The 27,097-nt window shown below is 51.3% G+C and overlaps 9 protein-coding genes across 9 annotated transcripts; 3 read left to right on the top strand and 6 right to left on the bottom strand.

Moving 5' to 3' along the window:
* The first annotated feature begins 2,064 nt into the window (after positions 1 to 2,064).
* BDP81DRAFT_410548 (alpha-L-arabinofuranosidase) lies at positions 2,065 to 4,470 on the top strand. Its single transcript, XM_060589130.1, has 4 exons — positions 2,065 to 2,286; positions 2,346 to 2,807; positions 2,865 to 2,981; positions 3,037 to 4,470. Exons 1-4 carry the CDS (start codon positions 2,161 to 2,163, stop codon positions 4,321 to 4,323), a joined length of 1,992 nt encoding a protein of 663 aa, XP_060439578.1. The 5' UTR covers positions 2,065 to 2,160; the 3' UTR covers positions 4,324 to 4,470.
* Positions 4,471 to 4,768: 298 nt separating this feature from the next.
* Positions 4,769 to 7,540, top strand: BDP81DRAFT_454378 (heterokaryon incompatibility protein-domain-containing protein; the record flags this gene model as incomplete). Its single annotated transcript, XM_060592933.1, has 1 exon — positions 4,769 to 7,540. One exon carries the CDS (start codon positions 4,769 to 4,771, stop codon positions 7,538 to 7,540), a length of 2,772 nt encoding a protein of 923 aa, XP_060439577.1.
* Positions 7,541 to 7,910: 370 nt separating this feature from the next.
* Positions 7,911 to 9,337, bottom strand: BDP81DRAFT_384284 (uncharacterized protein). The gene is made up of 2 exons (XM_060586952.1): positions 8,867 to 9,337; positions 7,911 to 8,801 (listed from the first exon to the last, which is right to left on the bottom strand). Exons 1-2 carry the CDS (start codon positions 9,061 to 9,063, stop codon positions 7,988 to 7,990), a joined length of 1,011 nt encoding a protein of 336 aa, XP_060439576.1. The 5' UTR covers positions 9,064 to 9,337; the 3' UTR covers positions 7,911 to 7,987.
* A 1,801-nt stretch (positions 9,338 to 11,138) lies between these two features.
* On the bottom strand, positions 11,139 to 12,767 carry BDP81DRAFT_399271 (uncharacterized protein; the record flags this gene model as incomplete). The annotated part of the gene is made up of 1 exon (XM_060588557.1): positions 11,139 to 12,767. One exon carries the CDS (start codon positions 12,765 to 12,767, stop codon positions 11,139 to 11,141), a length of 1,629 nt encoding a protein of 542 aa, XP_060439575.1.
* A 720-nt stretch (positions 12,768 to 13,487) lies between these two features.
* BDP81DRAFT_439116 (fungal-specific transcription factor domain-containing protein) lies at positions 13,488 to 16,693 on the top strand. Its single transcript, XM_060591377.1, has 6 exons — positions 13,488 to 13,711; positions 13,826 to 14,150; positions 14,249 to 15,223; positions 15,286 to 15,552; positions 15,624 to 15,768; positions 15,818 to 16,693. The coding sequence occupies exons 1-6, from the start codon at positions 13,584 to 13,586 to the stop codon at positions 16,558 to 16,560; spliced, it is 2,583 nt and encodes an 860-aa protein (XP_060439574.1). The 5' UTR covers positions 13,488 to 13,583; the 3' UTR covers positions 16,561 to 16,693.
* A 79-nt stretch (positions 16,694 to 16,772) lies between these two features.
* On the bottom strand, positions 16,773 to 18,758 carry BDP81DRAFT_384280 (CocE/NonD family hydrolase; the record flags this gene model as incomplete). Its single annotated transcript, XM_060586951.1, has 3 exons — positions 16,773 to 18,341; positions 18,403 to 18,642; positions 18,715 to 18,758. The coding sequence occupies 3 exons, from the start codon at positions 18,756 to 18,758 to the stop codon at positions 16,775 to 16,777; spliced, it is 1,851 nt and encodes a 616-aa protein (XP_060439573.1).
* Positions 18,759 to 19,103: 345 nt separating this feature from the next.
* BDP81DRAFT_384278 (uncharacterized protein) lies at positions 19,104 to 19,675 on the bottom strand (the record flags this gene model as incomplete). Its single annotated transcript, XM_060586950.1, has 2 exons — positions 19,582 to 19,675; positions 19,104 to 19,493 (listed from the first exon to the last, which is right to left on the bottom strand). Coding segments are annotated over exons 1-2 (456 nt in total), but the record flags the coding sequence as incomplete, so codon positions are not given.
* Positions 19,676 to 20,374: 699 nt separating this feature from the next.
* Positions 20,375 to 21,196, bottom strand: BDP81DRAFT_273646 (uncharacterized protein; the record flags this gene model as incomplete). Its single annotated transcript, XM_060582950.1, has 1 exon — positions 20,375 to 21,196. A coding segment is annotated over one exon (822 nt), but the record flags the coding sequence as incomplete, so codon positions are not given.
* A 1,420-nt stretch (positions 21,197 to 22,616) lies between these two features.
* BDP81DRAFT_331694 (family 2 glycosyl hydrolase) lies at positions 22,617 to 24,776 on the bottom strand (the record flags this gene model as incomplete). Its single annotated transcript, XM_060585529.1, has 5 exons — positions 22,617 to 22,917; positions 22,969 to 23,429; positions 23,490 to 23,896; positions 23,958 to 24,142; positions 24,205 to 24,776. The coding sequence occupies 5 exons, from the start codon at positions 24,774 to 24,776 to the stop codon at positions 22,617 to 22,619; spliced, it is 1,926 nt and encodes a 641-aa protein (XP_060439570.1).
* Between the last annotated feature and the right edge of the window lie 2,321 nt (positions 24,777 to 27,097).

The raw sequence follows: 27,097 nt of genomic DNA, 5'->3' as shown, positions 1-27,097 counted from the left end.
GTTGAAAACGGTCCCGGGGTATAAACCGCGTAAATAGGTGGATGGGATCCTCCCTCTCCTGCTGGGTTAACCAGTAGGTTGATAATTTAGATTCCCTATAGATCCCTATATAATAGGATCCCTAAAAAGAGGTAGATCCCGTCGGCTGAAGTCTTCCTCCACTTATTCGCTCTAGAGGTTCTGGCCCTAGGGCCCTCCTTAGACAAGGGCGCCGCATTCGTCCACTGTGCCCACTGCTCTACGAGGCTCTGCGGAACGTATTGGAGGAATAGTTCAAGCGGGCTTGCCGGCAGCCCCTGTACCTCTTGGGCCCGGGCCGGTACGTCAAAGGGCCGGAAGGAGCCCGGAAGACCATGCTCAGTAGCCGGAGGTTCGCGGGGCCGGACTGTCGCTGCGTCACAGCGCTCGGGCGTACAATCTGTGTTACAGGCAGCAGTAAGGTCTTCTGGAAGGACCTCAACTACTATGCAGCTGCGTATAGAAGTAACAGAAGCATTGGATGCAATAGACGTATCAGAATCACCAGAAGACATCACAGGATCAATCAAACTGGAAGTAATAGTAGTAGTAATAGGCAAAAGAACACAGGGTAAGTGACGTATTGTTAAGTACCCCTTCGAATGCGGGGTAATAATGGGTAAATAGTGGGTATTTGGGGGCTTGGCAAAAATGGCGTCAAGCAGCACTCGATGGGATACTTGAAGGCAAGGAGCACTTGGTAAGAACTTTCTATCCGGATCGATGTATCCTGTCCATCGATCCACTCAATGCCATTCTCCATGTTCCTGCGCAAGCGGGTAGTGCTAGCAATGGCGTGTCTCCGGCTTCTCCCGAGCGGATATATTCTTTCCCCGTTACTGTTAGACGGTTTAAACGACATGTAAGGCAGACAATCAGTCTCCGCATCACTGGCGGAGTTGAGGATGGAGAAGGAGTTAGAGTGTCCCAATGATGTCAGACTGGTAAGCATCCACGTTGGGAGTAGGGACAGTGGGAGACCTATTTGCCCTTGCAGGCTTGTGACAAGTCAAAAGAAACGGCACATTGGCAACCAAACGAACGCCCAGACATGCTGCATCTCGCATCGAAGCGATCCAACCCGATCGCAAGAGCTTGGAATTTTCTGCGGGGTGTTACTATATGTAAGGTAATCAACTTGATCCCCTATCGGCTTCAGGAGATCACAAACCCGAAGACACCATGATCAAGTCATGATGCATGCCATGCTCTCCTCTAGCGCCAGGCACAACATGGGGCATACACATTCTGTTTGGCGGTAAAAAGAGAGCCCCGATATTGTTGTTGATGCGCTCGAATGAGAGGCCGTCGCCGCCTCGCTCGGAAACCGGTAGATGACGAGGGTGGATCCGGGGGATATCCTAGACGAGGCCGCGGACCGCTCCCTCTTTCTCCAACTTCCCCTCATTTTCATCTCAAGAAGTCAAAAGTTCTGCCCAGGTCTCCCAGGTGTTTCCCCACATCAGCGGAGGAGGGGAAGCTCGCAGGGGGAAATAACGTTGTCTGCTTTCGCGTTCGCGCGCGAAGCTTCATATCAACTGGTGCGCGCCCGATGTAACGGTGCTGTTCATGACTTTTGAAGCAAACATCCAATCCGCGCTGCTGCTGTTTCTGCTCCGGGCCCCAGACCCTTGCGCTTTCAGTGCTCGCAGATGAAGACGCGAAATATCAACCGAGCCGAAGCAAAGAGGCCCCCTGGTATCCGTAGAGCCCGCGGGGCAAAATATTTGCCAAGACCACTCGTTCTCGGGCCTGAAGCCACCGACATGCGACGCTCACGATGTGGGTTCTGCCGTCTGGGCAAAGACGTTCGCGCCGGGTAACATGCAATCTAAGCAGAATGCGGGGTGGTCAGGCACATCAGGAACGCCGGTTCATTACGAGACGATCTTTCCCAATGGCCCTGTCTATCCGGGCGAAGTGAGCACATGTTCTTCCTCCACCCGCTTCGCATGCGATGCTACGCAAGTATGGCAACATTTTCCCCGGTCCATTGAGTTCCGTGGTGATCAGCTCACCATGTAGCTGCACAGCTCGAGTTTCCTTATAAAGATGATGCCCCTCCTTGGTGGACTTGATGGTTCCTCTTGTTTGGCACCCTCGCGTCATTGCAACCTCAACCCCAAGCAATAGGGAAGCAAAATGGTGTCGCTCAAGTCGGCCATCCTGGCCGCTACTTATGCCGTTTCGGCTGCTGCTGTCGATGTCTCCATCAAGGCATCCGGCGGCAACGCCACCAGTGGTCACCAGTACGGTTTCCTTCACGAGGTTTGTATCCCAATGCCATCCGGTGCTCAAGTCCTTCATCTAACGTCTGCAATCTCAAGGACATCAACAACTCTGGTGACGGTGGCATGTACGCCGAGCTGATCCGCAACCGAGCCTTCCAATTCAGCCCCAGATTCCCCGTCTCCCTCGACGCCTGGCACGCCATCAACGGCGCCAAGCTCACTCTCAAGAACCTCACCGAGCCCCTCTCCGCCGCGCTCCCCGTCTCCGTCAATGTTGCCGGAGGCAACGGCTCCGGCGCCATCGGCTTCGAAAACGATGGCTACTGGGGCATGGACGTCAAGGTGCAGAAGTACACTGGCTCTTTCTGGGTCAAGGGCTCGTACGACGGTGTCTTCACCGCCAGCCTCAAGTCTGCTCTCAACGAGGACGTCTTTGGCTCAGTTGAGATTGAGTCCAAGGCCTCTGCCGACGAGTGGGTTGAGCACGAGGTTGAGCTCACTCCTGAGAAGGATGCTCCCAACAGCAACAACACGTTTGCCATTACCTTTGATCTTGCGGTAGGGAACTCCTGCATAAATCTAAGCTGAATCACTTTGCTGACGACTCACTCGCAGAGCGCTGCCGACGGTTCGCTGGACTTCAACTTGATCAGTCTCTTCCCTCCTACCTACAAGGGCCGCAAGAATGGTCTTCGTGTTGATGTCGCCGAGGCTCTGGCCGGACTTCACCCTGTAAACACCTTCCCCGATCCCCTACATTGATTAAACATCCCTAACAAGTAGACAGAGCTTGCTTCGCTTCCCCGGCGGCAACATGCTCGAGGGTCTGAACAACGGAACCTACTGGGACTGGAAGGACACCCTTGGCCCCCTCAAGAACCGCCCCGGTTTCCAGGGTGTCTGGGGCTACCAGCAAACCCACGGCCTCGGTCTCGTAGAATACCTCGAGTGGGCACTTGACATGGGTCTGGACGTCGTCATCGGCGTCTGGGCTGGCCTCGCCCTTAACGGTGACGTGACCGCAAAGCAAGACCTCCAGCCCTTCATCGACGACGCCCTCGACCAGATCGAGTTCATCCGCGGCCCCGTCGACTCCAAGTGGGGTGCCCGCCGCGCCGAGCTCGGCCACCCGGAGCCCTTTACGCTCGAATACGTCGAGATTGGCAACGAGGATTGGCTCGCCGGATACCCGGGCGGTTGGACCTCTTACAAAGAGTACCGCTTCCCCATGTTCATGGAGGCTATCAAGGCCAAGTACCCCGACATCACCGTCATCTCCTCCGGCGCCACTACCGACGGCGACGGCTTCGAGATTCCCGCCCCTGGCATTGGCGACTACCACCCTTACCGCACCCCCGACGCCCTCGTCGACGAGTTTGACCGCTTCGACAACGACATTGGCCACATTGTCGGCGAGGTCGCTGCCACGCACCCCAACGGCGGTACCGGCTGGGACGGCGACCTGATGCCTTTCCCTTGGTGGATCGGTACCGTCGGTGAGGCCGTCTCCCTCATCGGCTACGAGCGCAACGCCGACCGCATCCCGGGAACTTTCTACGCTCCCGTCCTCCGCAACATGAACCGCTGGCAATGGGCCGTTACTATTGTCCAGTTCGCCGCCGACTCCGCGCTGACAACGCGCTCCACCAGTTGGTTCGTCTGGGAGCTCTTCGCCGCGCACCCGCTGTCGCACACCCTGCCCACAGTCGGCGAGTTCGGCCCCGCGTACTGGGTCGCTGGCAAGAACGAGGCCAAGGGCAGCTTCATCTGGAAGGGTGCCGTGTATAACACCACCGACAGTGCTGATGTTGACATCAATCTCGCGTTTGAGGGCGTCACTGCTGGCACCACTGCCTCCTTGACTGTCCTGACGAACCCCAGCGGCGACCCGTTTGCGCACAACGATCCCCTCAACGGAGGCGAGACTACTGTTGCTAGCAACACAACCACTGTGACTGCCAACGCCGATGGTGTCTTTACTTTCAGCCTTTCTGAACTTAGCGTTGCTGTTCTTGATACTGAGGGTTACAAGGGTAACCAGACTGCCCATGCTATCAGACGCTTCCACGCGTGAAGGATGGGAAACGTAGACTAGCTGTCTTGAAATAATGATACCTCTTTCGAACTTCAAATGGTGAACAATGATGTCCAAAAGAAAGTGGGCCATTTGTAGTTATTACACTTCAATTTCCACGGCAGGTTTGTGAGGCGGTGCAGCGAGGCGTTCTGAAGGTCAAGTAGCATGCAGCTTACCTACTTGCCGCCACGGCGAATAGAAGAACAGCCCTTCCACAATACCGCCAATCTACGTTGCACAGCCCCGGACATTATGACGATAGTTTGCACCCTTGGCGATGTGATCCTTGCAGCTGGCGGATCAGGCTCCAAGGCTGGTTGCATAATAAGTGCCGGTCGCCCCCCCACTGGACTGAGACAATTGAATATAAAGCTGAGTGATGATTCTATTCTTCCTACGGAGTACTTGCACCTTGACTGCTTTTGTGTGATGAACGAACTCCATGTCTAGATGGCATGAACGCGGTTGCGGCCGCCCTGATGTTGTGGTTTGCAGTGGCCTACCGTGTTGTCAATCTTGCTACGCCGTAGCATCAACTGACGACGTTCAGTTCGAAACTACTTTGCGGATACCACAAGCCCCTGTTCTCGAGAATGACTCCACGCACAACCTTCGATGGCCAGCATGCGTCGATTATCTCGACTCTGAGCCTGGAATCCCCCCAACTACGTCTACTAGCTTATGCCCCGGCCCAAAAATTCCTTCTGGAAGGAAAGCAAGTTCTTGTCGACCAAACGTCTCCTCTAAAAAGCCAAGCGCATCTTCGAAGGATCCCACGACCACCGATGAGCGGCCACTGAAACGGAGACGACTCTTGGTCGGTGATGAGCCATATCAGCCTTCAAGGTGCTACACGATTCTATGCAGCGACGAAGAAATAAGAATACTCGAACTAGAACCGGGGAACAGCGATAGTCTTCTGCATGCAAACTTCCGGAACGTCCGATTGGATTCGGAGAGAGCGACGTACGAGGCCCTTTCCTATACTTGGGCCGATTCGTCTGGAGAGTCTCACCGATGCAGACCGATGTTTATTGGATCCTATTGGGATGTCATTCCCATCACCCGCAATTGCGAAGATGCCCTTCGTACCGTTCGACTGGATAGAAGCTCTCGGTCTATTTGGGCGGATTCACTTTGCATCAACCAGGATGACGACGAGGAGCGAAATGCACAGGTCGCTCTTATGTCACGAATATACGATACTGCCACCGGCGTTTTGGCATACCTTGGGCCGGCCACTGACGACAGCGACAAAGCGCTCAGTGCCATTCTCAACTCAACGTCCCGTGGTGATTGCGGTCATCGAAGAGGCGAGAGAAAAGCTTGTGCAGATTGCGAACTACCTATCCGGGTGCTTCTCGACCGACCATACTTCCGGAGACTGTGGGTGGTACAGGAAGTTGTTTTGAGTAGGACACTGACGCTCTACTGCGGTTCGAAGTCAACTCGGTGGCCTTCCTCGGAGATGCTGAGTTCAATTTACCACGATCTGCATTCTTGGATAACAACATGGCAGAGTGCTACAACGCGTCCTCTACCAAATTTTCTCAAACTCATGATGGATACCTGTAATTGCTTATGCAAGGATCCACGCGACAAAGTATTCGCTCTGCTCGGCTTGGTGTGGCGATGGAATAGGTGGCCAGTCTTTCCAGATTACAGGCTTACCGTGGAAGAAGTTAGCATTGGCATTGCAGCATATTTGACGCAGAGATGTGGCCTCGGTAAGGCTGTGTTAGTCTTCGCAGGTGCGAACCGAGCTCGGCGAGTCACTCTGCCATCTTGGGTCCCAGATATACTAGTGCCGTTTTGTGAAAACAGGGGCATTCCGGCCGACTTCGAGAGGCTCTGGATGGACGAAAGCACAGGTGGCGGCAAAGCGGCAGAGTTCCACAACATGGGATCTCTCACATTGCTACCACTCTCTCCCTACGACATCCGTATTATGTCGCGGAGCGGGCATTTGAAGGTCACAGCGATCGAGATATGCAATCTTCGCGAGTTCTTCACTGAAAAAGGCCAATTCGAATACCGACAGCCATTCGTTCGGCATGGATCCAAGCACGAACCGAAAATGAAAGCCAGCTTGCTTTTCCCAAAACCATCGCCAATGTTCCCAGATACTACCAAAGAGATTGATATCTCTCAGCACATTCAACAACAGGATGGAATTTTCTGGCTTCATGGAGTCAATGGATATGCGGTGTTAAGGCCGATCTGTCCTACTTCAACTTATCATCCTTTGTGTGCTTGTGATTTAGTATTTGAGAACCCCGAAACCCCTCAAAGCAAAGACATGAGCTTTAAGCCTTTCACACAGAGTGACTCCACAGAACCTGAAAAGCAAAAGAAGAATCTTATAGAAGAGTTTAGGCTGATGATTGAAGATAATTGCGTGGCGCGAATGTCGGAATTGCCAGCAAAATCACTCTTGTTGAAACTTGCAACGTACATCAACCGCCATGGGGACGACTCAAAAATCCGTCTTTGGAAGATATGGAAGCAACACGAAGTTAAACTCAAGCCTTACCTTGAAGATGAGCGTGGCATTGCGCTACTACTACGTGGCATAACTGAGGCACAGCGCATCACCTTGGGACGCGAGCGAGATGGTAGCCCTCGCCAGGCCTTCTTGTACAAAGGCTGTATACTGAGGTCTCCCAAGGCTATCTCAACTCTGTTATGGTCGCTGTTGCCCAGAACGAGACAACGCGGCAAAAGTTCCCTTGGCGCGGACAATCTTTTGCTTTCAGTTGAAGAGGTATTAAAGGGCTTTCAGGAATGGGCGGATGTCACAAGCGATCTTGTGTTTGCTACGGCCCATTCAATCGAATACGAGGAAGAGTCCCTTTTCGGACTACGATCTTGTTTGGAGATTCAAGAAGATTGGTTTCAAGCATTTGAAAGCTTTCGGCGCAGCAAGATGTCCGAAAGGAGTAGTCTGGGATCCATGGAGATTATTGCAGATGTCCTAACATGGTTCCCACTTATCAAGCAGGAGCTTCGCCAAAAGCACTCTTCTGTTTACATCAATGTAGAGCCAGAATCCATGCTGGGACCTCACACGAGGCACAGGGAATGGTCAGGTTATGATAGAAACCAGATGTGGAACTGGGAACTTGTAGGACACAATTTTCGAGAAATGGTGGAAGATTTCGCAATACCTGGACCAACACGAATGGTTGGGCTCATGGCGAGATACGTCACCTGACAAACTAGATGGACTGGAGCAACAAATGTCGGTTCGTCTTCGGCTGGAACCCTTTGGGTTTAACTTGACATTGCCTTCCAACATTACAATTCAGTAATGAAAGATCTACTATTTCATGGATTCGAAAATACAGATGATCCTCACTCTTTATGCTCGCGACGTCTTTCCTTCTCTAATCACCGTTATTGTAGCATTTTGCTACAATTCACCCAACTCCTCTGTGAGAGAAAAAAGAAAAAAGCAGACGTTGCACATTTGCCGTAGGGTATATATGGCGTTAATCGATGGCAGCAATTAACGGCGTTGTTTTTGCGACAACATTTCACATGATCGTGTTGGCCAAAAGGTGGTAGAAAACTAGGAAGTCGATCGAAATTTGTGAAGGGTCATTTTCATGGGCACTACTCTTATTATCCATATCCTGAACACATTGCATGAGTCTGTAGTTCACGGGGCACCTCCCCCTGAAAACTTCAATTCCTGGCCGGAAACACCTTTCAAAACATTTCCAATACCTGGCACCTCGCCATTTCCTCCTTGCATAATCGCGGCATAGTTGTCGGCAATGAGCTGTATTCCTGATCCAAAACCCTTCTCATCAAACTGACAGTGACCTCCCACTGGCTTATTGTTGGCTGTCTGAAGCTTGTTGATCGCTTCCGTCTTCATGCCCTTGTCTTTGACAACTTTCTCGTACGCCTTCATGGTAGCGGAGATCGATCCTTGTAGGTGTTGAAGCTCATTTTGAGTGCTCTGATAGTGGAGTCGAGTATTCATAAGAGTGTCACGAGAGGACTGCGATACTTCAACGCGGGGCTCCATCGCACCGCAGCCCAGCATCACCCCGTTCCCAGCGAAGTTGCCCATGTGCGCTGGCATGAAGTATCCAGAAAGCAGAAGAGAACCGCCTGAGATTCCAGAAAAGAAGACATTCGAGGAGTTGAAAGCCATATACTTTGGCAGGGTTTGGAAAACCAGATCATTGACTGCTTGAGCGTGCGCAACGCCGTCTGTGCGATTAAATCCGGAACCGCCTCCCCAGTGGAGGTTCCTGTCCGGGGAGAGTACTGTGACTCCCGCCAAATTGTTCTTTACGCCTTGGTTGGGCATGTCGAAGAAAGAAGAGCCGCTATCGCCGTGTAACAAGACGTGAAGCCCGAGGTTGCCCTTCGCACCTGTTGTCTTGCCGCCTCCGGGTACCTTGCTTGCCGTTGTAAATTCTCCTGCAGGACCACTGATGCGGAAGCGGATTTTCAAGTTGCTAGCTCAAATTTTAGCGCTTGCTTCATTGAAGCGGACAGCAGATTTGGTTGAAGCTTCACTCACTTGATTGTCTCTGTAGCATCAAGCATGATTGAACCGTCTTTCGCCGGCATAATACCCTGAGGAATCTTATTTGCTTTGTCTGCCGGAGACTCTCCACCTGTCTGCTGTGGCATGGGCCCAGGTAGACACTGAACACCACTAAAGAGTAGGACAAGGGCTAGCGTCAAAGCGCGCTGAAAGTGGAAGATTAATTCCATCTCAATTGCTGTTGATGGCTCGATTCACACCGTTAGACGAGCTAGATAGGATGGTGAGACGGGGTCACTGGTAAAGGGAACGGAGGTTCCAAGACCATATTTCTCTTGATTCACTCGCTCTGTATCAGCGCAGAGGGGGTCTGCAGTAGAGGGTGGCTGACCACTGTATTAAAGCTTATTTTTCTCCCTCACGAACGGTCTAGATGATGGTAGTTTTATCATGAAGGTTTTCTCGCAAGGAGTTTCATCTGAACCATCGAGGGATGTTTTAGGTCGGATTCGACGCGCCCCGGGATGAGGACGAGTAAGGTGGGGAGCCACGGGGAGCTAATAAACAGACGAACAAGGTTTCGACTCGCAGAGGTTCATTCGTGATTTGTGATCTACTATCCCATCCAGTGCTGACTGACGCCATTTTGCCAAGCCCCAAACCCCCACTATTTACACTTTATTACCCCGCATTTAAAGGGGTACATTGACGATACAACATTTACCACTATGCTCTTTTACCTGTTATCACTACTATTACTAGCATTTCAATTGATGCTGCAATGTCTTCTAGTGATTCTGATACCTCTATTGCTTCCAATACCTCTATTGCTTCTAAAACTTCTGTTACTCCTGTACTCAGCACTATAGTAGTTGAGGTCTACCCAGAAGACCTAGCTGCTGCTTGTAATACAGCTTGTAAGCCAGACGGCTGTGACGAAGCCACAGTCCGGCCCTGTGAACCTCCGACTACCGAGCATGGCCCTCCGGGCTCCTTCCGGCCCTTTGAAGTACCAGCCCGGGCCCAAGAGGTCCGGGGGCTGCCGGCAAGTGTTTGGCCCAGACGTCCGCAAGGACCTTCCAGTCCCTAGGGCAATCGACGAATACAACCACAAGATGAATGGGGTTGATGTGAGTGACCAGATGAGGTCTTATTATCAATACGGTCACCCTATTCGGCGAGGGGGCTGGCAGTCCCTAGCCTGGAATTTCCTGCTGGAAGTAGTAGTTGTGAATAGCTTCTTATTACAGCTCTGGGGTAGCCCTAGGTGGCAGAAGGTGGAATCCAACTATCAATGGCGGCAGTTACTAGCAGCCCAGCTTATTCAACGGTTTGGACCATTAGCAGGCGGGCGTAGACTATCACGACCTAGACGTACAGACAAGAGGAATACCTCTATTCCATGGGAACAGCATACAAAAGGGTCACGGAAGGTTAATTCGCCTTGCTCTTATTGTAGTAATCTGAGGGCAATAAGAAACCGCCAGACTCTAGGCGAGATATCTGGGAATACCCTCACGCGGCGTAAATATACGAGGAAGGGCTGCTTAGACTGTAACGTACCTTTATGTACCCAGGGGAATTGTTGGTACCTTTGGCATACGCAGAATATATAGGCAATAGAGGTACTGTAACCCTATTGGTTAACTCTATAGATTTCCAACCCCTAATTGGCTCTACCCCGCCCTTGGCAAAAATGGCGTCAGTCAGCACTCGATGGGATAAGGCTAAGTATGCTGCATGAACCCATGGGAAACGAATTGAGTCAACAAGTAACATCCTTGATATCGCGAGGTTGCCATGAAACGGCTGTGTACACAGCTCAGCACACGGTAGATGCTTTTACTCCCCTGATAGTCCTGAAATGTGAGATTGTTGTACAAATTAAGAAATCCCAGAGTCTTAACTACCGGTTACGACAACCTTGATAACGGAAGCTGTCATCGTAGAGATCAATCGCTGTGGATTTTGCGCAGTTCTTCGCAGGAACGTAGAGCCAATGGGAAGAAAGCGGTTCAAAATTGGCAGTGCACCGAAGCTGCTGCCAGCAAGTTAGGGAAATCTCTTAGACGCGGTAGAGACCATAGAACGTGTTACGAATTCAAGACTCTTCCCAAAATTTCGTAATGACACTAATGGAATGAAGAAATGACTTGAACGATTGAGGATTGTAGAGATATGTGAACATAAATTGCAGTTTGTCGACTACTTCAACTTGCTGCTTGAGCCCTAGAAGCCTTCACGATGTGCAAGTGCCTCACGATGTTTTTCAGCGTGCTGCGATTCAGCCCTCTTTAGGTCAGTTTCACAGTCGCGAGCTGCTTTGCACAAACTTCTTGTCAAAGTCAATCCCCAGATCCTCCAGCACCCTCTTAGCTACTGGACGGCCACCGCCCCAGACTCCTCCACCCGGATGCATGAAAGGCCCGGCAAGGTAAAGACCCTCAATGCCAGGCACACGGTACTGAGCGAGGGCAGGCGTAGGCCGGTTAACTCCCATCTGGTCCGCTGCCATTGAAAGACCAGCAATGTCGCCACGCTGGAAACTCGCGCTGTCGGACTGATGATCCGAAGGAGTAACAACATGATAAGAGCGAACGATGTCGGGAGTAAAGTTTTCCAGGTACTTGGAAAAGTACTTGAAAACTCTCTGCGCCCAGTCGTCCTTGATGCGATCCCAAGCGGCCCAGCCGCCGTCAGCAGGCTCTGCCTTACACATCACGACACAGTGCAGCAGCGACTTGCCCGGTGGGCACCGGCTTTTGTCACCTGAGCTAATGCAAGAAGAACCGATCATGATGTTTTCCGGGAGGATGCCCTGGTTCATCTCATCGTAGCTCTGGATGAGATCTTTGAGGTTGCCTGGGCAGCAAGTGTTCATGACAGTTTTGTCGGCAATCGGGCCCGCTTTGAACTTGAGCGGGCGTTCGAGGGCGGCGTGGATGACGAGAAGACTGAAGTCAGAAACGCGGGTGTTTGAGGCCGCTTTCGTTACTGACGGATCGATTCCGTCGACGAGATATCCAAGGTTATGAGGATGAATCTGTCCGATGACGGCCTCTCTCGCTCTCAGCTCTCCAAAGCGAGTTCTCACTCCAACAGCACGTCCGCCTTCAGTGATGATCTTGATGACTTCCGTATCCAATTTGACGTCGCCACCGTGGTCCCTGAGACACCGGATGACAGACTCTGTCCATGCAGATCCGGTGCCCTCGGGGACGCAAAGCCCATAGATGTCAAGAAGTCCAAAAGCCAGGTAGGCCATCAAGCCAGTGCCGGTTGATTTGGGGTGGGCAAGCTGGATTTCAGTTACGAATCTCAGCAACGCCACTTGGAGAACCTCGCTTTTAAAGTACCTCTGGATGATATCCAGAGAGGAGCTGGTTGATGCAATGGCGATTTCCTCAGCTGACGGGCTGCTAGCAATATCCGCTGACATGTCGCGGGGAGGCTCGAACATGGAAGGTATCAAAAGCTCGGTGATTTGGCGAGATTTGTCCACAAAGACGTTGTAGGCGTCAGCATCTTCTGCCGAAAATGGTCGAATTGCATTGACGGTTCTGTGGCGCTCTCGGTAGATGGGTAGGACTTTGTCTTCCATGACTATGGCGTAGCACGGGTCTAGCTGCTTGTACACAAGACCGTATCGAGACTGCAGACCAAGCTCATCGTGAGTGATCATGGGATTCGCGAGGATCATTTGGTGAATGGCACTGTGACGTTCGCTGATAAACCCGGGCTCGGCCATCTGGAGACTAGCTACACCACCTCCTGGGTAGGAAGCCTTCTCCAGAACGAGAACTTTCTTTCCAGCTGCTGCGAGGTAGGCGGCTGCGGTCAAGCCATTATGACCGGATCCCACGACGATGATATCCCATTCGGTCGTCGCTGGTGAAGAGGTGAGTCTTCCCAGCTTGGAGAAATCGGTGGCCATGATCGAAGAGTAGCGCGGTGGGTGAGTCTTCCAGTTGAGATGCGTGATCAGGTAGTTTTACTGAAAGTGTTCGAATGTTCAACTTGTTGGAGCAGGATAGAGTGACTTAGTGAAGGAATAAAAGAGAATTCGTGACGTATTTAAACGAACGTATGGCATCCTCAGTCGCCTTTACAATCGGTACATTTACATCAGATGGGTCCAAGTATGTACTCTAGAGCGGCGGAGCTGCATGTCTTGGCGCCCAGAGTAAGATACTCTCACTTAACCACTCTCTCCATCAACTAGAACCTACTCTACTTGGGTTCAAACCGCTTAGTAAAGCTGTACCTGGGGTGTCTTCGCGTACAGATGGCGTAGACAGGTAGTAGTCAACCATCGCCGTACCCGTGACATGGGGGTTAGCGTGTTTTACAGACTTGGTTAGGGTGCATCCTCCGTGGATGGTCTACCGCAACACTATTCCTATTGCTACCTACACCGCACATCGGCGACGGACAATTGACAGAAGCCGTTTCTTTCTGTCTGCCAAATCGGGATCTGACACGTCGGTAGTTGACTCGGGCCGCCTCATGCATCAATGTTAGATGCCGCCCCCACAAACTCTGTCTCCACGATTCCCTGTTCCGAGAGGGGTATATAGGAAGTCCCCCGCAGCCTCCGAAAACATCAAGCTCTTTGTTGTAACTACCCCACCCACACTCTCCGACGACACCAGCCTCCATGCATCGGCGACAATTCCATACCACATCGGAGCAGTAATAGAATACGTCTGCGTTCTACTGGCCCTGCTTCCGATGGGGTTGAAGCGAAATTATGGCTCTGAAATGTGACATCTGTCAGGCCGAGTTCCGGCGTGCGGAACATCTCAACCGCCACGTTCTCCGCCATCTCGGCATACGCCCTTTTGCATGTCCGACATGTGCCGCCAGCTTTGCCCGAAGGTAAGAGATCTTGAGCCATACGAAGCTTGTAGACTGCCTGGTCGCTGGATGTGGAATCGGGCCCTAATGTTGAGATACTCGCCGTATCAATTAGCTGATCTTCAGACTCGACAGAGACTCACTTCAGCGCCACATGCAAAGTCATGCAGAGGTTAATTCTCCACCATCAGGCTCCGATACGCCAAAGAGGGCCCGCAGATCTTGTGTTTCTAAAGCCTGCCGACATTGTGCCCGCTCGAAGCAGCGTTGTGACGGGGGCAACCCCTGCGCTAGATGTCAATCCAAGAATCGGTCTTGCGTTTATACAACTGACAACCAACGAAACACCGATTCCTCAAATGAACAGGAGGCTCGAGAATTTGATACTGCGGAAGCACCCCCGGAGTCCTCTTCCCCGGTTGCCCTCAACCAAACCGCAATAATCGACAGAAGCGAAGCTGTAAGTGGCCACGACCTTGCAACTTCATCTCGGGTAATTACCTTAAAGCTCTGTGTGAAGGCAGGAACAATCGCGGGTATGCTGACACATGCTCGTAGTTTCCGGAAACTCCATTCCATGCCTTACAGGAATATGCGTCCCAAGCGTCAGTCCCAGATGTCAGAGATGATTTCCAAGCTGCTCTCTGGACTCAAGATGGACTCCAATTGGAGCTGGATCCGCTCTTGTGCACGCCAAGCCAATGGTGCTTTCCATATTCGGCAACTAATGCATGGCTGAGCTGGGATGACTTCCTGAGCAATGAGTTGACGACACAACAAAGCGCCAGGGTCACTTCCATGGCCGGCGAAAGAGTTTTGCGGGCTCAGCTTATCTCAGATCAGACATCTGACGAAAGGGCAGAACAGAGTCGAACGATCGATATAGATTCCATGGGTGCAGAAGTGGATGGAGCTGTGCTAGAAACAGCTGTTCAAAAACCTACACCTACTTCTCTATTATCAGAGGATACACCGCGAGCAATTTTTACCAATCACTCCCAACTTTCTTCCACTTTTGCAAATGCCTTTGAGCGACCATCAGCTTTCAGTCGGGATTATGGTGACTCCACAGAGGCAGAACAAAGTCGAAGCCGACGAAAAAAGCACTTCGTCACCCAAGGCCTTGAAGATATCAGTCGAGTTGCAGATACTTCATTCATTAGTGAAGGTATCGATGAAAATGAGCAGGACTGGGATATCGAAGACTACGGTCATGTTCCGACCTTAAGCCCACACGCTTACTCGATCCTCGAAACTCAGTTTGAGAAGCTGAATGCAGACACAGACTATTGCAAAGCATTTACGGATAAGCCATTTCCAAGTAAAGAAGCTATCGATGTCTTCATACAATCTCATTTCGAACTTTACCACCCAGTATGGCCTTTCCTCCATCAACAAACCTTCGACCCAGAACGAGTTCATTGGATTCTCCTTCTCGCGGTCGCGGCGACGGGGTGCGGGTTCTCGAAGTTTGGCACACTGAGTGATTCTTTCCTCTTGCAAGAACTTTTGAGGCGCTCGATCAATCTTTGTGTAGGTTCGCTCTCAAGTTCATTGTTACATGCAACGCAATGAAAATCTGACAACCTGTCTAGCTAGACCTTGATCCCGAACCGGACCCGTCTTCGGAACTGTATCTGACACAGTCCGTTTTACTCAGTCAGATCGGCTTGATGTTTTCTGGAAGCATGTCTTTCACTGAACACGCCCAAAGAAACATGTCTTTACTTGCAACACTTTGCCGACGAGCAGGCTTCTTTAGCGAAGCCCCGTCACATTCTGTCGACTTTACACCGCAACCAGCGAATTGGCAGAGATGGATTCGCATGGAAAGCAAGAGAAGGCTTGTACATCTATCATGGGTAAGTCTTCATATTCTGCCTCAAGCATGTGGGCACGGGAACGCTGACGTCGCAACTACTGTAATCTTAAGATGTTGGACGGTCAGCTGGGCTTGTTCTTTGACTTGCCTCCAACCATACCAACAGATCTTCTACTACTTCCACTGCCATGTGAAGACATACTTTGGAGATCAGATTCTGCAGAATCATGGGCCGATCAAGCTTCAAGATCACCATGTGAGCAACCCCCCGAAAAGTCGAAACCAGCCGACTACTAATTGCGCAGACTTGGTCAATAGTAGGCTTCTTCAAGAATATCTTACGCGTTTTCGGTGTGATGAAAAGGTCCCAGAAGGACTGAGTAGCTTGAACAGGCTCTTTCTCACTCTCGCCTTATACCGAGACTCGACAAACAATCAAGACACTATGCGCTACCTAGCGATTCTGCGAGGCGGTGAAAACGCTCAGCTTCCGACCGACGACATTGACAGGATTGCACTCCAGCATAACCACGCTTTCAGCCTCCTTATACATATGCCTCTACGAGTACTAACTGCGTTCTCAGGCTGGGGTGTTAGTAGTGAAGTTCGAGAGGCTGCAGACCGGAGGCTTCGCATGTGGCTCCACCAAAACCAGGGAAAGGCGAGAATCATCATCTACCACGCCGCAAGGTTGTTTTCCCATATTCGGAACCATTCTACACCTGGGCACCATGAGGTTAATGCCCTGCTGTGTGCTACACTCTCCATGTGGATTCATACTCTTTTCGATTGTCACCAAACAGGCTCTTGGAGGACTCTTCGCCTTGACAAACTAAATGGTCAAAATAACTTAGATGAGTGGCTCTCTGGAGAGCCCGGATTCCGGCTGTATGTAGCAGGTATCGGGGATTTGGGTGAAAAACGAGCATCCGACCGCTTACTACAAGAGAGCGTACGGATGTTGTCGCAGAAGTCAGGCTGGTCTCTAGGTTTAGCTGTGAGCCTGGTTATAAGAGCGCAATGGAAATCAAATCGAGGAACGCGATGATTGACAATATTTTGCTTCAGGCTTTCCTGCCTGGCTTTTGGTAGAAGAGATCTCTTCATTGCTGGCAGGTAGCTCTTGTATAGCTAGGTGGCAATTTTAGATATATCAGATCTTTGGAGGCTTTCCTCTATCACCATGTCAAGTTCTCAAGAGGTTTTGCAGATCACTTGTGATTCAATTCTTGAAATTGGAGGTGCCTTAAGATAAAGTACCGCTAGAACTCCAGATCCTTCTTCACCACAATATTCTCATCCCCAATCACCGCAAAAGACTTCTGCTTGTTAAACGACTGTGGCATAGTCTTGAAGAGGGCCTTGAGTCTGTCCTCATCGCTAAGGAAACTCGCTACGGAGTCTCGGTCCGGGAACCAGTACTGCTCGAAAGCACCCATGGTAGACCAGTCTGAAGTAGCAAAAGGCGTTCCGGCGAAGAAGCTGTCAGTATCCTCAGGAGTGACTTCCCGATTGAGAACATATCTCATCAAAGCCGTGCCAGCTCCGACCTCTGTGATAGACGCTGCTCGGCTAGTGAGGTCGTCTTCGGCAAGGGTTGCGTCCTGAGACTTTGCTAGGAAGACTAACAGCATAGCTGCTTTGGTTCCACGCTTCTCAAAGAGAATCGAGTCAAACAAAGCCTCAGCGAAACATTGACTGAGAATACCAGTCTGCGATGAAGTATCCGCGAATTCGTGCTTGCCAGCAGAGGCTTTGTATTCGGGAGCTTGGAACGAGCCCCAAATACTTTTCAATGACGTCCATCCCAGCGTCGTGACGGCGTCCCAAGGTTCCAGACCCCCGTTTGGAATACCGGGGACACTGGAATGAGGGAGTGCGACGACCTGAGTGTAGTTACGGAGGATGGGAACCACGTCGGAGATATGCTTCGTCATACCAGCATGGACGCCGGTATATTCCTCTAGAAACTTGTCTTCGGACCACCCGGGGATCCGTCTGCAGGCAATGGTCATCTTGACAAGGGGCCTCTTTTGGCTATACGCTTCCTTGACCGGTGGGACAACGGGCAACAGCAAATGCGAGTCGTATTTTCCCCCGTAATGAATAACATGACTACCTTTGTTGACTGTCGAACTGTGCCTGGGGATGGGGGCACCTGGCGGGTACTTGCCGTAGTCGTGCCCAGAAACTACCAGGCTGAGTCGCTCCCCTGCCCGGAATCGACAGCTAGTCGGCTGTATCTCAATCTCCACAGGCACCACGTCTCCAGCTTTCAAAGGCTCAAGATCTCTTCGATGAAGATGGACTGGCTTCCATGGTGTCGAGGCCTTCTCGTCGAGCTCGCGTCGAGAGGCTCTAAGCCACCCAAACCCAATGGGACCGGTATCGACGACTGCGATCATGGGAAAGTACACGTCTTTTCCATCTCTGTCCTTCTTTCGTAGAGTGATGAATAGATCCAGATTATCGCCACCATCTGTCACTTCAACCCAGAGTCTGAGCTTGGAATGGCCTGCAAACTCAAAGGAGTTCCGAAAAGGAAGCTCAAAAGCGACTTCACCCTCACTCGCGTCGTACGAGGTATGGCTTTCCACGCGTTGGGGAATCTTGCTCAAGCCGAGACTTGAAGTCGGGAAGTATTGCGTATACTGAGTTTCGGGAATGGGAAATTCGTCACTGTATCGCCATTCCCCAGTGTAGTAGCGTTCTCTCATGGTGTAGCGAACTTTGGGCCAATACTGGACTTCAGTCGGTAGTCCCAGCAGAAAATGGTCTAGGAAAGCCTTTTGGCGGCTCAATGATTCCTCAGTGACCGACCATTCCCATCTAGAACACATAGCGAAGGTTAACGATGCTACCTTAGCTACAGGCAACAGAAGATACTCACTTTTGGTATTGATGAATCTCGAGATACTTCTCCTGAGAGGCGATCTTTGCCCAAGCATTGAGTGCCCCGCGGGTATAGATAGCGTGGTCACCCCATCCACAAATAATGTAGGCTGGGGCCTTGATTTGAGTAAGAGCTGGTATCTTGCTTTTCCAGTACTCATCAAAGTATGGGTGCGTCTTAGGCCCGTCCGTCGTATCCTCGACGAGATTCTTCCCCCCGTTGAAGAAGTTTGGATAGCTTTCTCCATATCCCCATCAGTTCCACCCTTCAGAAGTTCAGGTAGATTTTCACTGGAAGGGAGGAACTCACACGGCACCGAACTGTGTTTCGGGGACTCCGCCCTTCAGGGCCATTTCGCGGTAAAGATCAGTCATACCATCGATGGGAACAATGGCCTTCGTATTCGAATGTTAGCAATTCAAGGCAGGACTGAAAAGGATTCAAGATTGCTCATACCGCAAGCGAAGGAGGTTGCTCTGCTGCCACGAGCCATAGCACCATTGCAGATCCACTAGCTCCATATAAGGCAATCTTGCCATTTGACCAACTCTGCTTTGCAAGCCATTCAACAAGATCATAACCTGTCGAAGTGCGTCATCTTAGCAACATTCTTCAACATTTACAAAAGAGGTGCGATGCATCTAATTCAAAAGGTGCATGTAGTAAAGGATTCCGAGGGAGTCGGGGAAATTACTCACCATCAATTCCAACATCTCGAGAATAGTAACTCTTGTCACCTTCAGACTGGAAACAGCCTCTGGCGTCTATGCTGACAACGATGTACCCGCGAGGACACCACCATCCCGGATCCGCTGCTTCGAACTCGTAGTCTTTAGTGATTCGAGCTTTGTCCAACCCTGCACTAGGTGGGAAAACTGCAATTTCGGTAGCGCCGTCTTTGCTATAGACGCTGTAGTTGAAGATCACGGGAAGCTTCTGGCCTTCAAGGTGACGAGGCCGGTAGATGTTGCCGCGCAGAATGGTTCCATCTCTGACCGGGATTGCAACATCCATGTCTGAGAGGATATGTTCGTCGGTGACGGTACGAGGATTGGCATCCTTGGCGCCCAGAATTTTGGGGTCCCAAGCTGAGAGTGACATCAGTGAGTGCCTCGCAGAAAATCGAGGCCCTTTGAGACCAGGGAAAGCTTGGCACAGTAACTTGCAGAATCTCACCTTTGATGAACTTTCCCAGTCTCTGGGTCTTTGCCAGCTCGGCCTTGAGAACTTCGACACCAGCCATATCTTGAAAATCTTACTGGGTAACAACCAATGGAGAATAGGACTGGAGCTTTCGGGATGTCGTCAGCAGATGTTTTGAGCCCTCTGAAAGAATGGACAGATCATCAACTTATAGCAAGTCTACATATCGATGACAACGAAGTCAGTCTCGCTCTCGCTCTCTGACTTGATGCTATCACCGAGCTTCCTGCTCTTAGTGACAAACGCGGTCTCAGACAGCACCAAAAGGGGCTGAACATTGCGGGGATCGGACATCGTGGGGTAGCGGGGCCGACGCCGGCCCGTGGAGCCGATGGTAGCTTGCATCTCGGCAGCAGCACTCGACTCCGGATTGTGAAGCGGGGAGCTATTGGGGAAATGCGATCCCTGACTTCCTGCGGGGGCTACTGATTTAGGAAACTCTTCGGTGTGCTGTAGTCTAGGTCTGGTCATGTCACGCAGAATACCAGTAGGAATCCCGAATGCGTTCGACAATTGTTGTCATCTATCACTGTCACACAAACGTTTACGGTTCAACTAGTCGCTGGGCACGGAAAAATCGTAGGGGTATTATGCAATAATATCATCTGTGGCTAAGAGTAGAATGAAACTTTCTGTAAGCTCATGACATATGTTTAGACAGTAAACCACAGATTACAATATTGTAGACATTTTCCAATCATTTAAATTAGTGATTGCACTGGCTAGCGGGCTTCTGGCCCTGAACACCCTGAATGCAGTTGTTGGTAACGTCAAGAACGTGGTTCTTCAGCAGAGCAGTGCAGGCCGGTCCCAGTGTTCCGCTGAAGTTGTTACTGGTAAGGTTCAAGACTCCCAGAGTGTCGAGCTTGCACAGTCCCTCGGGAACGGATCCAGACAGCTTGTTGTCGCTGGCGTCAAAGACAGTGAGGTTCTTGATGGCGTAGTCTCTGGGCAGCGAACCAGACAGGTCGTTGCCAAGAAGGACAATCTCCTGGACGTTCTTCATGTTTCCAATGCTCTTAGGCATGGATCCATTGAGCTTGTTGTTGGCCAAAGTCAAGTAGATGACAGGTGAAGAGCCAACGTTGCTAGGAATGCTGCCCGAGAACTTGTTGTCGTTCAAGAAAAGGACCTCGAGGTCGAGGTTAAAAGTCTCCTTCGGGATTGGGCCGGAGAACTCGTTGAAACGCAGATCAAGGAGGGTCAGGTCGAGGTCAAAGACACCCGTCGGGAAGGGTCCAGAAAGCTTGTTGTTGCTGACATCGATTTCCCACAGCCACTTGAGGGCCGAAAGATCCTTGGGGAGCGATCCCGTGAAGCCGTTGCTGTTGGCGTGGAAGAAGGTGAGATCGGTCAGCTTGTCGAGGAAGCCATCGAGGACCAAGTCCTTGCCCTCAAGACCGAATCCATTGAGATCGATCCCTGACAAGGCGTTGGTTCCGGTGTTGGGGTTCTTGGCGCAGCTGAAGCCGTCAAACTTGCAAACGTCGTTTCCAGTCCAGTTCTTGGTGGCACCGGAAGGGTCGACGGTAATCTTGTGTTTCAATGATTGAACGAGAGAAAGATCTCTCCCCAGGTTTGAGCCACTGGAGGCGGCGGGCGCACCGAGCGCAATGGAGAAAAGGAGCGACGAGTAAAAGAGCGAAAGAGGAGCCATTTTGAAAAAAGAGTGTTGAGACTATTAAGCAACTGAAGCCACGATGAATGTATTCTCCACCAAGCGTGAATGGGAGCATTAAATGATTTATATGCCAGCCACGCCCACCGGCCAGGCTTGATTCCGCCTGCCTACATGTGATTTCTGCTGAGTTTTGACAAGTCACCGGCTCACAGAGCCTTTGAGTTTTCGTATTTTAGTGTATCACGACTCGGTTTTATTTCGCCCCCACAATTGCGCTCAAGATTTGACCTGCGATTGTTTATTAACCTTCGGGCTAAGGTGTCCGTGGGTCGAACAAGATGAAGACACAATCAAACCATCCGTTCCTCTTCAAAGCAAAGCTCTGTTCCCTACAAAAGGCCTCGGCGAGGCGGGAATTGCTCTCTGAAACTTCTCAGCTAGCTTTACAACTTCGAGGTGTGCACTCAATCAGACGGTGACAACAGCCAGTGTTTCATGGCAAAGTTCATGTAAGTAGGCGGTATGACAGCCTCCACAGCAACTCCATCAGTCAGTCGCAGAAAGTCTCTAGCGTATTACGGGTCACTCCCCAAGGCAACTAGTACCTTACGGAGTACATGCAGCTGATTTATCGCCATAGCTTTGAACCACAGCCAACAACGCTGAGGCGTTCAATCGCTATGCGCGACCTATAAGACTGTGTCGACATGCCGATTTACACAGGTGCGTAGTGTATCACCGGGAACCTGGTACTCGGGAACATCTTCATGGTCGGAAGGGTACTCAAACCAAAGACGGACACAAGATCACATACCAAATGCCTTCTGGCATCAACCTCATAATCTTTCAAACCTTGCCGGTGCCAGACCAGCCTGTTCTATATGCAAATTATCCCAGTCTACAACGCCGGCCTTAAATGCAGTGTGCCATCAACAGCATTACGAACCACGAATCCCGCCCAGCAGAATCTGCTTCGTCTCCCGGCTTTTACATGTCAACGCGACGGCGACTGCTCACGGCAACAGCAATGGGGCATGCTATTGCCGCCTCGTACAAAACGCCAGCGTCTTCGTCCCGATGGATAGCTTACCGGCACAAGTTCCTGCCTGAGCTTATGACTGTCGACATCACGCGCTGTATCCAATGCGCTACAACAGGACGCTTCACTGTTGTACGAACAAACTCAAAACGAAATAGTCGTATCGTCGGTCATTATGCGGTTCAGGAATCAGATTGAACGAATCTTATTTGACCCTCGTCCCTGATCGGACTATTCATTATGGTATCCCACGCTTAGCATTACTAGATCTCCCGAAAACTTTGTTGCGAATAAGTTGGTGTGAAAGAAGAGAAGTGAAAGGAAAAACCAATGTGTAGCCATCACTGCTTACATTGTACCATTGACGGGACCGCTCCGGGCCTTCGCAGCGTCAAAGAGAGCCTTGATATCGACCTGCCATTGCGCAAGGTCGGGTCGGAGAACGCGGCGATCGTAGGTGACCAGGCCGTTCACTTCACCCTCGACGTCGGTTGTCTGTGTCCAGACGCCGCCGCTGCAGGCGAACATCTCAACTTGCTCGCGGAACTCTCTCAGCAGAACGCGTCCGCGGTAGTTGTACGCTTCGAGATTTTCGTTGATTTCGTAAGTGGCATTGATCGAGTCGATTGCCTGTTGAACGTTCCAGAGACTATGTCGTGTTAGTTTTTCTTAATGAATTTGAGCTTGATGTTAGACTTACTGCTCAATCGAGACGTTGTGTCCGATACCACCAAACTCGCCCTGGAATCCGATGCGTCTGTTGTCGTAAGGAGGCGAGGCGAGAGAGTAGAATGGCGTGCCGCATTGAGGGTTAGCGTAGTGGTGGTTGTCAGCGTAGTCACCAGATCCGTGGTCAAACCAGCCACTGTTTGCGTTGATGAGCCTCGTGGGGTCAATCCCGCGAACAACGTCGACAAGTTTGGCCTCCGGGTAGGGTGGTGTTCTAAGTTGACCCCAGCCTTCGTTGTAGATGGTCCAAGTTACAATGCTGGTGTAGCTCTTGTGCTCTTCGATCATGAGCTGAAGCTGACGCTCGAACTCGGCTTGTTGGTCGGCGTTGGGCAGACGAGCCGAGTTGGCTGTCAGACTTGGCATATCCTGGATGACAAGCAGACCGAGGGTATCGCAGGCGTGGTAGAACAAGTCGGGCTCAACCTTGATCTGCGAAATGTTAGTCTCTGACCCTTGAAGATGAATGCACATAATAGAGACTGAACATACGTGCTTGCGAACCATGTTCATTCCAATGTTCTTGAGAACCTTCAGGTCATATGTCATTGCCTCTACACTCGGGGGAGTATGAAGTCCATCGGGCCAGTATCCCTGGTCGAGGGTTCCAAACATGAAGATGAACTCTCCGTTCAGGAGCGGGCGGTTGACGCCGTCCACAATACCGGTCGAAATGGTGCGGAAGCCAGTGTAGCTGAAGACCTCGTCGCTACCCATCTTCAATGTGATGTTGTACAAGTTGGGGTTAGTCGGAGACCAAGCATTAGGAGATGGCACGGTGAAGTTGAACGCGGTTCCAGAGTTGCCGGTGCCTGTTCCTATCGTGTTGCCGTCCGCGTCGAGAAAAGCGATTGAAACCTCCGACGAGGTGTTGGAGGAACTGTGGACAAGCGCATTCACTGTGAGAGATTAGCAATGAGATTCGCTAACTGCAATACCATCTCTCTCATCGCCTCTTACCATTTCCGTTGTGCTCAGCCGAGAGGTCCAGCTTGGTAACGTAGGTTGACGGCGTGCTTTCCAGCCAGACTGTCTGCCAGATGCCAGAGCATGACCGGTAGAAGATGTGCGAAGGGGTCCTCGTCTGCTTGCCAATTGGGATGACGTACCCATCCGCGTCGGTGGGATCAAAGACAAACACCAGCCTGAAACGCCCCAAATTTAGTTTGGGAAGTGATTGAAGGAAAATATGGAAAGAAGCACTCACAAAGTGTTGTCTCCTCCAGCGTTGAGGTAAGGTGTCGCATCAACCGTGTAGCGGAAGTACCCTCCACGGTGGAAACCAACCTTCTGTCCATTGATGAAAACGGTCGCCTCGTAGTCGACAGCTTCAAAGTTGAGGATCACCGATTGGTTTCCCCAACCGCTGGGCACCTGGAACGTCGTCGCCAGCCAGAAATGGGTGACGCCAAGCTCCTGGATCCCAGACAATCCACTCTCGATGCATGAGGGGATGAGAATCTCGCGATCGAGCACGGCGCTGGTCGGCGGGTGGTTGACGTCGTCGTCGCTGCTCGCGGCCCGGTAGGTCCACAGGCCGTTCAAATTGAGCCAATTCTCTCTGCGAAGCTGCGGGCGAGGGTGCTCCGGCCATGGCTTCGTTCCGACCTTGGCTGTCCAGTCTGTATCGAGAGGCGGAGTCTGGAGCTGGTACGGTTCCGCGGTTCCGGCCGTTGGCGCTGAGCCTCCGGCAGTCGTCGTCGCGTTTTGCGCGTTGGCAGCGATGGTGAAGGATAGCACCGCCGCTGCGGACGAGAAAAATGAGCGCGTGAAACGCATCGTGGAAGGAAGACTGGAGTTGCGCGCCAAGGAGGAGTGAGAGAGCTTCCTAGTCCTTACGAGGAAGAGGGCTAGTCGACTGGAAGCTATCGACGAAGCTTCGAAGAAGATGCAAAGAAGGAAGGATAAGACGCGAACAAGAGGGGTCAAAGCATTCGGGGGGGACTACTCCTGTTATACTTCTTTCCTGCTTGAGAAAGTAAGATTTAAACTTTCTTCGCTCTTGGGACGAGCGTTGACATTCAACTGACTTATAAGCTTCGTATTAAGACCTGCGCACAGCTTGTCAAGCAAGGCAAGCACGCACATCAGATTCTCCACCACTCCCGGACATCTCGGCATTGAGTCAAGTGGTCTGGTTTTGGACCTGACTTGGCGGCGGGAAGGAGGAACGACCGCAAGGTTTTCGAAAGTTCCTTGCAGCCCCCGGGGTCGGGCAGTGGGCTCGCGGTGACGTGCTATTCAGAAAAAGAGACAATGCAATGTTGCACGCCGGTGAGCTAGACTACCTAGTTCCCCCGCACTGGAGAAATTGGCGTTTGCGACAGAATGTTTAGTTTCCCATGTCTTGGCCGCTTGGCCCTGAGGGGAAGAACATGCGGGATTCGCCCTAGTGTTACTACGTCGTGTTGGTTGGTTGGATCGTCCGATGGCATGTGAGTAACAATAATAGGAGCTGTTCGAAAATAAGCCCAAGAAATCCTCTAGTCTTTGCACGATGTGAGCTGTGTGGTTGTGTACATTGGGCAGCACGTGGAGTCGTTCGATGGGTGGCACAAAATAGCTGCATGATGCGGTCATCTGGAGAGGGGGAAATGGCTGGCCACAAGACCTCAGAACGGTCGATCTTGTCTGTTCTCGAATGTCGAACAGAAAGGGCAGTAAGCTTCCCCTAGTTTAGGCTGACATCTGTGGCCGACGACGTCAAAAATGGGATGCGGAAAAGGAGAAGCGGTGCGGATATTGTGTGACATTGGAAACTGGAAACCTTGACCGGGCATTACACTTCTCCCACCTTAACCCAAAAGATCCCATCCTGACGAGGCGCAGCTGCTAGATGAGAGGGAATCTGGAGCATAATTCTAGTCTAGTCCTTGGGACGAAGGAGTGATCGACAGGTCCTTTCGACTAGAAGCAACGCCAAAAGTCGTCCGGTTTTTGTCTTGGCAAACTGTCACCGCTTGCCAGATCACAAGCGGTCAAAAGACCTTGTCTCCCTTCTCCTCATCTATTCATCTCGAGCTACTACCCTAAGTCATCGGACATCTGCACCTCAACAGGCACGACACCAGCCAAGACTCTTGTCTTTCCTCCACTTTCTCGTTGATGCGGGGAGCGGTAGATTCAGTGGGCATATCCGACTGGCTCTCCTTTCGCTCCTCGTCGCGGGAGGGGCTGAACCTTGTTTAATCCCCGGACCGTGCATGCGGGGATGGCTGCTCGAGATCGACGGCAAATGTCTTATTTTCCCACTTTCCCTCTATCGGCCTGGGTCCAGATGGCTTGGGACCTACCTCGACAGGAGAAACCATCCAGGTGACCTCTTTCTTTGCTTCAAGCGATCCAATGGTCTCTTTGAGAGTCCAACTGATCATCGCCAGCAGCGGCTTACTTGTGGTTTACACGTGAGTTGCATGTCTTGTGGTATGTCTCGGGTGCCGGTGGAATAGCCGGCATGACCGTACTGCCCCTATGGCGAGCTGGAGAGCAAATTCGACCGAGATGCATGACACTGGCAAACTCTCGCAAATGAAGTGATGGAACCATGCCCTTGCGCGATGCATCTTCACTCCATCGCTGCAACCTCATATCCCCGCACGTTTCTCAGCGGTTGCTCAACCAGGATTTCATGTCATTTTTGACCGTCGATGTAGGTGCAGTACGGATGAACATGTGTGGTCACGTTGAGAGAATCACTGTACACCAAATTGCATTGGAGATCACGCAAAGTTCAGATAGCTCATATTCGGCCCAGGGGCAATCGCGATTCTTTACAGCTTATGGCTATCTTGTCGTGTTTCCTCAAGCTCCTTTCATTTTTTTAAGTCAAGAGATCAGTGTCGGTGTAATAGTCAATGTATCAGGCTTGTGGCTAGGATTCAATCGTGAGCGGTACATGTACTTTCCCTTGCCGCTTCAGTCCAGATGGCTTCAATTTCTTGTCGCGCAGAGCAAAGAAAAGTGAGACAGCAACTTGGCTCCTCGCTTACAGCCTCTTAGTAATGACCAGCATCCACAGTCAGACTCGTGCCGCGAGCGAGTGGTGACGGAAACCTGCAGCAACTTCTGCGAACAGATGCAGCCCGCCTCACTTTCGTAAT

Source organism: Colletotrichum phormii, assembly GCF_030913505.1.
Source record: "Colletotrichum phormii strain CBS 102054 chromosome Unknown BDP81scaffold_28, whole genome shotgun sequence".
Classification (NCBI taxonomy): domain Eukaryota; kingdom Fungi; phylum Ascomycota; class Sordariomycetes; order Glomerellales; family Glomerellaceae; genus Colletotrichum; species Colletotrichum phormii.
This window is presented reverse-complemented; position numbering and strand designations above follow the sequence as displayed.